The sequence below is a fragment of the Motacilla alba genome, chromosome 1A, assembly GCF_015832195.1.
Source record: "Motacilla alba alba isolate MOTALB_02 chromosome 1A, Motacilla_alba_V1.0_pri, whole genome shotgun sequence".
Taxonomy (NCBI): domain Eukaryota; kingdom Metazoa; phylum Chordata; class Aves; order Passeriformes; family Motacillidae; genus Motacilla; species Motacilla alba.
In genome coordinates, this window is record NC_052031.1 from 52,923,482 (window position 1) to 52,936,602 (window position 13,121).

Consider the following 13,121-nt stretch of genomic DNA (forward strand, 5'->3'; position numbering starts at 1 on the left):
CTAAAGAGAATATCTGATTCATCTTAACTTTAGTAAAATTTGTACATCTGTGTTGGTTTAAGTTTTCAAGCTGTCTTTGAAAGAAATAACCCTTACTTTAAAATGAAGAAAGCGTAAAACTGATGCATTCTTGGTATTTCAAAGATCCCAAAAACAGACACAAGGTGTTCCTCAGCTCTTTGTGCAGATTTGCAAGTGAACCACAGCAGGACTGGGCACAGCCCTGGAAGGTTTCTCACCGCAAAAACCTTGTGGAGCAGGCAAACAGTGCCTGCCCATGCCAAGGACAGGCGGCACCTGGGTGTGTCTGAGTTTTTCTGCCAGCTCCACCAACATGGAAACCCTACAGAAACCCTCGCCCGCTTGGTGAATGGGGAAAATTAGAGGTTTTCTGGAAAAACTTCCCAGACCTCTATTTGGTACAGGCTCCCTCGAGCCCCTGCCCGCCGTCCCTGCAGGTGCACACACCAGACCCGTAGGGCCGGGGCCGGTGCGCCGCCTCGCCTCAGCCCAGTCCCGCGGAGCCCAGGGGCTCAGCCCGGGGCCGCAGCGGCGCGGGGCTCGGGCCCGCTGAGGTGCCTTCCAGCGGCCCGGGAGAACCGTGCCTCCGGCGCACAAAGCAGCGCCCGTAGCAGCTATCCCCGCCGCTGCCACCCCTGCCCCACCCGCGGCTCTCGGGGCGGGGCGGAGCGGGGCGGGCGGCGGGGAAGGGGCGGAGAGCGGGGGGCGCCGCCACCGCCCCCCGCCCCCTGCCCCGCCCCGCCCCGCTTGCCGCGCCCCGTGGTGGCGGAGCGGGCGCGGGGCCGAGGCAGAGGCGGCGAGGCCGGTGGGGCGCTGGTACCACGCTCGCCGCCGCCGGGCATGGAGGGCGTCGAGGCGGCCGCCTGCGGCAGCAGCAGCCCCAGCCCCAGCCCCGCGCAGCCCCGCTGCTCCTCCTGGGGCCCCGGCCCACCCGGCGGCGAGGCGGCAGCGGCGGCGGCGGCCATGGAGGAGCCGGTCCGGGCGGCTCCGTCCCCGGAGGTAACGGCGGCGAGGAAGCAGCAGGGGGTGAAACGGCATCACCACAAGCACAACCTGAAGCATCGCTACGAGCTGCAGGAGACCTTGGGCAAAGGCACCTATGGCAAAGTCAAGCGGGCCATCGAGAGGTTCTCTGGCAGAGTGGTAAGACAACAGAGCGGGTTTTCTCTGCCTCTTTCTCTTATACATACTCTTATATATACCGGTATGTATAAGATCGTATTCCAACGCCGATTTCGGAACAGAGCCGGCCGGGTGCATCCCCTTAGGAGCCGCGTCCTGTGTACGGGGCTGGCGGGTGGTGCCGAGGCGGGGACCCGCTCAGCATCTCACGCGTGCCTGCGGTCCGCGGCTTTGTTCAGAGTGCCAGCCCTGCAGAGAGACTTATATCCGAGAGGAGTGGTAGAGGCACTGTAGTAGCGCATTGGTACATTTTGGAGGGATGTGTTATTATTGGAAAATTAGGGCGACTTGCTGTTTTTTCTGGCTTTTTTTTTTGTTTCCTTTTTTTTTTTTTTTTTTCCACACGTGCATCCACTGTGAATAGTTTTTTGCCCAGTGGAAATTCACGTTTTGGAGAAACCTCTTACGTCCCCTGGCTAACCAGTGCTGCTCACAAAGTACTGTCAGAAGGGAAAACGTTTGCTTCTCTGGTTAAAAATGCTATGATTCGCTCATACTTTTGTGAGCTGAACTTTGCTGACATCTAAAAAAATTGCAGGGCCTGCAGCCCACCCCATTGGTTTTTATGATCCATTTCACCGCTCAGCGGTGCCGGCTGGCTTGAGACTTCAAGCACCCCGGGGATTGTCCAGCAATAACTCAGCTTCAGCATTTCCTCACTGGTGCAGCGCTCCAGCCGGGTGCAAAAATGCAATTGAAGCAATGTACACGTTAGTCAGAATTATTGTCATATTTTCTTCCCAGAAATACATAACTATCCACAGAGGGCAGGGGAATGAGGGGCGGGCATTGTTGTGTTAAAGAAAGAGGGGCTTTTTTACAGAGATCTTTGTCCTGAACTGCACTATATGAGTTTTCACTAGACTTCATCTAAAAGCAAGGCATTTCCCTGGTGGTGTTACATTTACCTTTCGCTTTTGGTTGCTGGGGATCTCAGCACGCACCCAGAGGCAGAAGGATCTGTAAAACAGAAAATGAAATTTCAGATGCTATGACTTTAATAAGGAACACTTTGCAACTGAGTATCTTTGTGTCGACAGTGAAAATGAGAGTTCCAGCCAAGTTGTAGAATCATATCATATATGCTTTCAGTTTATTAGCTCATTTGGAGGCTGGCTAAAGAGAAACCAGAGATGGACATCTCTGCATGTGCTCTAAGTCCATAATTTTTAAAGTTTGCTGTCTTGGCTGTTTTACGACTTCAGGCTAACAAAAGCTTCAGGGCTATGTTATATGCTAACTATTATTTTTAAAGTAGATGAGTTTTGAGTTGCATTATAAAATGTAGTAAATAAGCAAATAAGTTGAAAACATCTCTTTTCAAGGAGTTGAGAAATTAACAAAAAAAGGGTGGCAGTAATGTACCATGAGATTTGGCTTTGGAAAGAGCTCTCACAGAGGAAAGGACATACATGAGACACACATCTAACTTAACAACACGCTAGATCTTTCCATATTTTGCTGTCAAGGTCTTCAGCTACACAGTTAAAGGATACTTTGATGTTATGGTCTGAACTGAATTTATATGGCTAATGGCGTCTTGAAATGGAGAGAGGGAAAATCAGAATACCTATGCAATCTTAAATGCAATAAAAATATAACATTCGCTGTATCAGCTGGTATGTAGAAGCTGAACAAGTCCTTTTCAGGGTGTGAGTTTTTTACTGGAGTAATGCAAGCCTTGGCATGTGGCACTTCATAATTATTAACTAGCCTGCAGGAGAGCTCTGGTGTAACGTGTCTATTTGAACTGTAACATCTGTGAGTGTATGTAAAATATCCACAGTTTGTCTGCTTGCAGAATAAAAGCTAGTCATCAGGAATCCAGCCAGATCTCGGTGAATGGAAAATGCTTCTTGTTTTCTGACAGATCCCTTGTCTGGCTTTTACTGATTACTGTGAACATGATTCTTTTCCATGGGTGTGATAAGAGAACTGACGGGAGATGACTGATCAGAGAGGGGCAGTTTTTCTTTGTTTTTTCCACCCCTCTTTCTCTTCCCTTTCCTCTTCTCAGTTCTTATTAGGGCCAGTGTTTGCATTATCCATGAGCAGGTTGGACCAGATGCTGCCGTTTCCAGCAGGGGATGCGATGTGGCTGGCACTGTCTGTTGCACCACATCCAGTGCCAATCCTATTGCAACCAGCAGCAGGAGTCCTAAGAGTGCTCTTGTTCAGGCTGTTCACTTCCTACTCTTTTACTGGTTTAGCTGATCATCACTTTCTTTACTCAGTAGTAAGCAGGTATTTGAAGCTGAATGGTAAGAGATTGCAAAGGTGGACTTTGTGTTCCCATTCATCAGTCTCGTTCAAGTAATTCTCCTGTTTAGCCTTTCCACTGCTCTTGTCTGTCAAGAATTTCTTTAGCTGTATGGAACTTAATAAAGAGGTTTGCATGATTAGCCAGGCTTTTAATGTGAAGCATAAACTTTGGATTTGTTATCATCTGTATAAACAGAGCTCAGAAATAAAATAAACTGTCAGGTTTGGGTAAATGAAGACCAAGGTGAGAAGACAGTTCAGTGCAAAGTACAGATGTGCTTTAATCCTGTGCCATTGGAAATCAATAGCAGGATTTCTGTTGACTTAAATGAAAGTAGTATGTGGCACATGTTAGCACGTTACAGGTTTATTCAAATTGTTATTCCTCTTAACTTTAACTTTGTTGTTTTTCCTTGTAATGCAGTGGGATGTGATCATGAAGTTTCCTGCCATAAAGCTCCAGGGTAGATTGTATGATACATTTGGTTTGTTATTAGAAACAACTTAGGTGAATTTGTGCATTAGTTACCACAGTGACTACAGAAAGTATTGCATGCTGCATGGAGCAGTTAAAATATTGCCCAGTATATGATGTGTGAGGTGCCTAATTTTGCCAGCAAGGTTTCTTCATTAGTGCTGTCTCAGTATACACAGTTGTAACTTACGACATTTTAAATTAACGCACCTGTTAGCAAGTGTCAGGATGAAGAGATGATATCTCAAGACTGTGAAGTAACACTCATGTTGATGTTTCTGTGGGTGTTTTTTCCACTTGTCATCTTGCACATGTTAAACCAAAGAGCAAAACTTTTGTTAGTGTTATGTATTCAATGTTTGTTAGCCAAGAAATCCATAGTTACGCTTATTTTAGCCTTATTTAAGGTGTGTATTGACCACCTCTGGCTGATTCTGTGCATGGTGCATGAAGATGGTAAATGCTGCTGGATTCGTCTTTGAGTAAATGATTCCACTGGAGTAAATAGTCATTAGAATGCAAGATTAGATTACAGATAGGCGTTTTCTGTTTGCTGTTTGCAAAAGCCAGGAAGCTTGTCTCCCTTTCTCTCCCTAGGCTGCACTTGGGAGGTGATGGGGAATAGCTGCAGGAGCCTGCCTCCCCTCCTCCTTCATCTCCTTCTTTCTGCTTGAGCGACATATTTTCTTCCTCCTCACCAGCAGGTGGTGGAAGCACTATTCTCCTCCAGTTGTTACTCCAGAAAGTTAATTATTTTGGGAATTGATGACAAGCAGCAGCCCAAAATGAAGAACAGGCACATGGTGCATATTTGGACAGGCATGTTATGTGTGGTGGCTGCCATGTATTATTTATCTCTTTTGCATAAAAAGTGCAGGTAGAAGGATGTTGCCAAATGAAATTGGTTTCTGGATCAAAATCTTGTAAAAAACCCTCAAACTTTAAAACAACCAATTTTTTTATTTACAACTGCAGTGCAAATCTTTGCTTTGAAACAGATCGGCTTCTTGATGAGTTTGAAGGCTTGCACAGGGTCTTTGAAACCTGGAACAGCAACAGATTATGTGAAAGGAGGACTTTTACTTTGCTGACTGTATTTCTCCATACTACTACAAAACCAAAACGTGAATATCAACAATGATGGCTCTGTCATGTCAGTAATTAAGGCCTTGTTGGCCACACAACCATTTGTTTGGAGTGTGGTTTTTAAGGATTCCTTATAACAGGATAAAAGTGTGCTTGTGGGTCACTGAGGGCAGTGAAAGCCAGGTGAAACATTTGTTCTCTCACCTGTGCTGCCAATATCACAGAAAATGTGAGTATCCCTCTGATGCATGTGATTTTTTAAATCTTTATTAATATATTTCCATTTCTCCCCCTGAGAATTCCTTCAGTTAGCACTTGGGTCACTGCTACATATTGATTTTTATCTTGATTGCTTGGTTTGCATCTTCTGCAGGATAATGTCAAAATCTGACACAGAATCTGTTTATTTTTTTTGAGGTTCTTTGTTGCTCTTACTAAGACATCTTCCTTTGTGGCAGACACAGGAATAAGTATCTACACAATCCTTATGTGATGTGAAGTGTCTATACAGTACTTTGCTTAGCAGGTTCCTGATTCATGAATGTGGCTTCCACAGCTCTAATAATACACTTCAATTAAACTAACAATAGCTTGTATTACTACCCCATTTTATACATGAGAAATTAAAAACTTGCCAATTAAAGCCAAAATCAGCAGACGTTTCAGCGAGTTTTGAGTGCATAACCAAATACTTGATTCGTCCAGACATGTAGACTATGTAACATCAGGGTCCTGTGGATGACATCCTCCTCTTGCAGAGCTCAGCCTTTCCTGCCTCCTGGCCTCTCTCTTTACGTCGGGCTTTTGTCCCTGTGTGACATCCAGCTTTGGTCTCCATTCCTGGCCCTTTTGTACTCCGCTGCCTCCCGCTTTGTTGTGCGTGCCAGCGCAGTGACCCACACAGGGCGTGTGGCTTTGCTCCCTGCTCCCAAGCTGGCAGCTGCCAGCAGGATCTATGCAGCCTGTGGTGGCTGCTGCAGGCACCTCTCCTGCCATGCTCACATGGGGCCAGAGGTTCTTCAGGACAGAAGGGATTCTTGCAAAACATGTGACCTAAATCTTGTATGTCTGTATGTATGTATGTCTGTATGTATGTATGTATGTATTTATTTAAGATGTTCAAACTGAGTTCCTTCAGGGACTCGTAATGAGACTAAATCTGGACAGTGTTTTCATGGTGCTGAAGGCATGTTAGTAAAACTCGGGTCATCCTCTGCATGCATGGAAATTCTAGATCTGGAATGAACAGAAGTTGGAAAGAGTATATGGGCTTGAAAATACTTTTGCTGTTAATTTGTTATTTGTTCCACCCTTAACTATTAGATGTGTTCCGAGATTGTGGTTTAAAAAAAAGCAGCAAATGGAAAGAAACCCACTGAAATTATTCTAATGTAATTCACAGTGAACATTGTGGGCTTTATTACCATAGGAGTTACTACCTGCTTGTATCAAATTCATGCAGTCTTCATATAAACATTGGATAATTGAAATGCCAAAGAAGACCTTAACATTAAGGGGTGCAGACAGAAATAACTGATTACAGCATGAAGGTCATCAGGAGAAAGGCACTAGAACAGATTACTAGTTTTCTGCACTGAGAATTTCTGTTGGAGAAGCACATTTGTTCAGGGAAGCATAGGTCAGTGGTATGAAAGTCTGAATTAATGACTTGCCAGTAAGGGGTCATCTGAATATATTTGTTTGTCAAATCTTTTACTAAATTAAAGAACAGCATGTTCTTTGAGCTTTGAGTAAAGATCAAGTGATATTTTCTCAATGATGTTGCACTGCCTTACAGGTGAAGAAATTAAAAGTTTCCAAGAGACTGCTGCCTTATTTTTTTCTCCTGCATTGGATTGAGCAATTTTGAGCCGATAATTAACTTCCCTGTGTCTCAATGTATTCCTTTCTGGAAGGGTTAATATGGGAAAGTTAGACTAATGAGCAGGGTACATTTTGGCTTGATGTGTACATAGTGTGAGTCCCTCTACATGTGAAATTTCACAACAGAATTTGAGCCAATGTTTTTAATGTCAGCTTTCAGCTAAAAACAGTATAAAATGCCTAAGTGTTTTGACAAATGGTTTCACAGCACCACGTGCTAGAGAACACAAGAGAATGGAAATTGCTTGTACAAAGTCTTTCATTAGATATTGCTAAACTGTACTGCATTTTTTAGTGGCATGTGTTCTAAAAATTATTATTATTTTTTTAGGAACCACAGTGTTGATTTGCCATGTGGAGACAGTTACTGTATATATTGTTGTTTGGGGTCATACATGTTGAATAAAACCATGTGGAATGTGCAGTTCTTGTGAACAATTGTTTATTCTTTACAGAACTGTAATTGTAGTTAGTCTGTGTTTTGTCTGGTAAATAAGTAACTAGAGAGTCTCTGCTGGAGTAAGGAATTGGGAGGAGACACATGGTGGTCACAACAGTGCCAAGGAAGAATGACAGATGTGTGGGTTGAAAACCAGCTCTGGATACATCAGCCCTGAACATCAGCAGGTAAACGTGTATATAGCCATAATTATCCAAATGTAGAGCTTATGGGACATGTTTCCAAAAGCTGCGTACCAGGCATTTGGAAACTGGTTGATGACCTTTGGTCATCTGCTTGGTTCTAGTCTCTCCCTCCTGTATGCACTAATGTACTCTTTATCTACATGAACTGGGATGTTGATGTCAAAAGACCTCTTGCTTGCAACCATGCTCCTCTCAGCAGGACACTGTTCTCCTTACTGATGTTTTGTATGTTTTCCTCTAAAAAGCGGGAACCAAACAATGTTTTATGCCACAGCTCTGAACGATTCTCTGAAGCCAGAGGTGCAGGTTTGCCTCCAGGCTTGGGGTGGGATAGGAGCTCACAGCATGGATAGCAAAAGCCATTGGTGGCTCCTCACTCTGCTGGCCAGAGCCTCAGCAGCTCTTGACCTGGGTTAGGCTGGAGGCTGCAACCAGTGCCCATCTCAGGTGTTCTGTGTTGATGCTTTACACACCACCAGTGATGGGCATGTTGGCATGGGAATCTCTGACCTACAAGAGCATGTTCTTCTTGTCTCCTGCATAAATCAGGATTTGTCCCTAAATTGCCCAGGTGTGCACCAGACACTTCATAGAAAAACCTCTTGTCATTAGCACTGATGGGTTGATGTACTTAGGATAGTTGATATATCAGAGGAAATGTCTCAGATAAAAAGATCTCCTACTAAGTATGTAAATTATATTTGTCAGTGTTTCCCTCAAATATCTTCCAGCAGATGTGAGTACCATGTGTGTCCATTTAATAAACTAAACTCAAAATAATTTCCACTTTTCTAGATATATGGGGAATAGCTGGGGAGAGTGGGGAGTGAAATACAAAGCAAGGTAAAAACTGCATATGTGTGTTGTTATATTTGATGACCAATTTATTAAAGCCATAAGTGTATCCAGGCTTTCAATAGTGTTCTCCTGCTGTTGCTTCCTGTACTCCCTGGCTACAAAATCAGTCTCTATGGCTCTCATTTGTCTTACCCACATTAAAGACTTCGAGCTTGTGCAAGTTATGATTTGAGAAGTATCTGCTTTTAAACAGAATATATTTTATCACCGTGTCTTCACAGGCAGCATAGTATGTTGTATAAATTAGGGGATCCTAGACCTTTGAACACTAGAAGGCTGGGTGAGGTACTCTGTGTGTGTACTGTGTCTGGCCATACACCTCAAACATCCTGGACCCACACCAAAAATGCCGGATGTTTAGTAGACATGGAGGCCCTCCTGTAACCTTTGCTGTGTGCTGCAAAACATGGAGGGGGCAAGATTGTAACCATCCCTTGATCTTCCATGGTTCTTGTACTCTTATTTGAGCTCTGTAATTTCTCTATTTTTGACTACAGACCATGGGCCAATCCTCAATTCAGTCAATTAAACTATTTCATGGTATAAGCTCATTGTGTCCCTCAGCTCTCCAAAGACAGATGCAACTTCCTGAGCTCTGATGGTTTATGAGCAATCAGTCCTTAAAGCTGCCATTGGTCCACGATGCGATGGAAGTCCTGGGTCTTGCTCAAGTATGGACTTTTCCAGGCTCTATGCTTACCAGTGTAGGAGATAATAAAATACTTTAATGCTTGGTTCCTTTCACTTGAAAAAAACCCAGTCACAGAGCAGCTGTGAGACAAGGGGTTGGCATGGCTGGCCTGTGTGAAACCATCCTGGCCAGTTGTAGGTGAATGCAAAAATCACAAAATAAATGCAGGTCTTGTTTTTTATAAGTATTAAGAAAAGTGCAGCTGAGATTGCTGAGCTTAACATGCTCCTAATGTAACTGTTAATTTCTGGATTCCTCCTCAGCCTTCCCTTCTCACTGTCAGCATTTCCCACTTCACCTCACCATACCTTCAGCATGGTGCCTGAGAGCCCTTGCTGCTGGGTCCCTGGGACGCCAGCCTGGTGAAGGGGAGGGTTTGCTGCACCTTATGTGGGGCTGGCTGCCTCTGTGACGAAGCATCGGTGTTGGCAGGCTGTGCTTCCCCTGTTGCCACGCCTTCCTGGGGAAGGGGAACGTTGGTGATCCGAGAGCCCCTCGGCTCTGGTGCAGCAGCCACATGTGGGACGATTTAAGGCTGGAGCAGTGTCTTTGTTCTGAGGTCTGGCGGCTTGACGGACTTGCAATTATCTTAATGTCTGGCTGGGCCGTGGAGCTGAGTCAGCGTGTTTGGCCTCGAGCAGCACTGCTTTAGAATAAATACACTAGTTAAGGGACACTAGGCTTTAAAAAAAAAAAAATTGTTTCTGTGAAAAGATACCAAGTTCAGGGTCTAAATTTAGGTATTCCTTGGTAGATCAGAAAAATTGGGGTCCTGCTGTTGATGGAGATCTCAAAGCCTTCATATCATATTTCCTGTACACAATAAGGCATTTGATCTCTGATGGTATTTCTAATCTCTATTAAATGCCTGATGGTGAAAGATATCTCCTTTTATTTGAGGTACACGTATTACTTTAAAAATTAGTGTGAATATTTTTTTAATCATAAAAGATAGCAATAAGGGTTGGATAGAAATGCTTTTTTGAGCCGTGTGGTAACTAAGCAAATGTTTCTTTTTGTTCAACAGTGCTTTGTTGTTGACACAAAAAGGTTAAGTCCTTTGCACACAAGTCTGACAGGGGAAGACAGCAAAGCATTTGTTAAAGAAATAGCTTCCAAGGCACGTGTTCAGAGTTGTCACTTGTTTGCGTATTTTTGCCACTCTGCACAAATCAAACATTATGGCTTCCCCAGCAGAGTGCAGCTCAGCAAGGAGGAGCAAAGGTGCCTGGAGATGCCTGGGGACAGCTAGCGCAGTGGATTCCGCAGGGCAGAGCTGAGGGCTGTTGTTTTGGTGTGAGGAAATAAAATAGCCTTTGGGAGAAGAAGAGGGGAGAGTGCAACCTTCCCATCTGGTATGTGCTCTAATGCCATGTGGCCTGGAACCTGGAAAATTCCTGTAAATACCTGCTGGAGGCAATGCAGGCTTAGCTGACTTGTGTAGGGATGTAACTGAGAGATGTTCACATTGCCCTCTTGGGAAGATACCTTTTTAATCCGGACTATGCATGAGCATTAGCATCCTTCATGCTAATTCCTTTGTCATGTTTTATTCTCTTCAGGGCACCAAAATGAGGTAAAACAATTAAATGGTGATCTGTGGGTTTAAGCTCCAATTCTTGTAGGAGCCAGCGGTTACAGCCATGCTTTGGGCTTCCAGGTGGGTGAGTGGTTTCCCTGAGGTTCATCCAGAAAGTCTGTGGTGGAGCCACGGGGAGAGAGCTGAGGTAGACCACAGCTCCAGCACTGTGCTGAGCCATTCCTTGTGTTGGTATAACCATCTCAGGAAAATTGCTCTTAAAATGAATGTCCTCTTCCATGGCTTCAGTCACACTTTGAAGGGATGGTGCCAATTTTTCAAAAGCCCACCATCTCTTGTGCCTTGGAGACAGCTCATCACTGTTGAGCACCACCTGATACAACTCGGTCACCATTGTGTCAGCACAGCCTGGGAGGAATGAGGGCCTTTGGGCTGGACTGTGCAGTGCTTTTGCACCCAGGCCAGGGACTAGACATCCTTTTCAACTACAGCTTGTTTTTTGTTTTTTTTCTGTGAACAGTTTGAGAGTTTTCTACCAGTGTTGCAGTAAAAAAAAAGTATTCCTCCATTCTGTCTGGCATTTTATTATGTAAATGTCTAAGGGAACCTGTGATAGGTCTCGTTTTGGGTTATGCATCACTCACAAGGAATTAATCAGGGAGAAGGATTTCATGCTGTACTTCAACCTCCTTCAAGCCTTTCTTGGATGAAAGGAAAACTCTGCAACTGTGAATGTAACTGGTTATCATTATTGGATGTCATTACTCACTCACTCAGCATAAACCAAAAAAATTGCATCCCCTGTGATGTATGTGGGTAAAATGCTGCTCTCAGTTCTGTTAACACTTGTAAGCTGAAGAGTAGCGTTCAGCCCTTTGTTTCAATCAAAATATTTGTTTAACACAGGCAAGGACTAAACAATACACTTGAAAGCGATTTGTGTTATTGTCTGTAGAGCAGAGCTTGTATTTTATGAACTGGCTGATCATAAAGACAGCATAAATAATGTAAAGCATTCTCATTTACCTTTTCTTTTTTTCTCTTTTTTTCTTTTTGCAGATGGGGCTTGTAGAGTAGAGTTGCAATCAAATGTCTGCTCCAGGATATTTTAGTTGAACTGTGCAAGTCCATTAAACAAATGTAATGGATTTTTGGAAAGAAGACCTGCATGTTTCAAACCAAATGTTTTACATAGAGAACATCTGGTTAGTTCTGGATGTTTGTATGTAGAGCACATCAGACATCAGCCGTAATGAGTTCATCTGGGAGGTTGCCTGGGATGTAGTTGTAGGATATGATAGTTCAGTTGTTATGGGGAATAATTCCTATGAAGTATTGCCATAAACTGAATGTTTGGCACAAACAGCTGTATCTTTGTTTTACTGCACACCCAAGTTGTTATTCTTCTTATCTGCCCAGCAAAACTCTTGATGCTGTTTAAATAACCCAGTAAAAGCTGGCACCCCAGAGTTGTATTAAAGCATGCCCAAGGAGGGGAAATGAAGCTTGTTCTGTGTTCAGGGAGGCACTATGGATTTCTGGCGTGGGCAGTGCAGCACAAGTAAGCAATGAATGCAATATGTGCAAATGGTTTGTGGGGCCGAGATGGAAACGATCAGTGTTCCACTGGTGTTGTGTGGTGTTGCTTTGAGCAGTGTGAATATGCAAAACTGGTGAAATGCATGTAATTAGCCTGACATTAGAGTTTATTAGGGCTACTGGAAGAACTTTAACCTGGGTAAATTAATAAGTCTGCTTTTATTTCACAGCATTGGAAATAATATATTTCCAGGAAATGTAGGAAAATTAGAAAAATGTCTTATTTGGGAGTTGGTTCTTGAATTATTTCTGCAGTTTAACTGAGGAATGTGTGGTTCAAATGAGATTAAAGATGTAATTTCCAGAGCAGCAATGCAGCTTCCCCTTTTAGGATTGTTTAACTAAAAAGTTAAACAAAGTGGGTTAGGCAGTCTCTTGGTCCGGTCCCTTGTGGACAGCAATTCACATTATGCAGCCCTGCTTTAATAGTCCTGCTTGGTCTTACATGATTTGTGGTATTTGCTGAGATGAGTTTCTGGACCGAGCAGCATGAAAGGGAATTGCTTCTCACTCTGAGGAAGGGGATATGTCCAAGTGTGTGCGAAGGTCACTAGCAGGGTGAAGTGGGAAGCCTGGGCTGCTGTTGTTACACCACCTAACAGCTTAACGTCTGGCAAGGGGACCCCAGAAACAGGAGTTCTAACTCTTGCTTGTTCAACTCCAGCCAAAACACATCCCAAAAAACGTGTTTGTGCATGTTGAAGAAGGGGGCACCAGTCCTGGAGCTTGTAGGGTCTGGGGGAGTTCTCAGGCAAAAGCTTTCTATTCTGAAAAATAATTGCATTGTGCTTTTTCCCCTCCAAAGTTAAGTCTCCTCATAACTGCTTTGAACAACTGCCTGCAGTTGTGAACTCCTCTTCTAGCAGGGAAAGCTGGAA

At 44.0% G+C, this 13,121-nt stretch overlaps 1 protein-coding gene across 1 annotated transcript in view; it reads left to right on the forward strand.

The window, feature by feature from the left end:
- The first annotated feature begins 739 nt into the window (after window positions 1-739).
- Window positions 740-13,121, forward strand: part of NUAK1 (NUAK family kinase 1) — a 46,324-nt gene continuing 33,942 nt past the window's right edge. Inside the window, exon 1 of the mRNA XM_038153965.1 lies at window positions 740-1,164. Within this exon, the coding sequence (XP_038009893.1) occupies window positions 862-1,164 (303 nt within the window). The 5' untranslated portion in view covers window positions 740-861. The remainder of the gene's footprint in view (window positions 1,165-13,121) is intronic.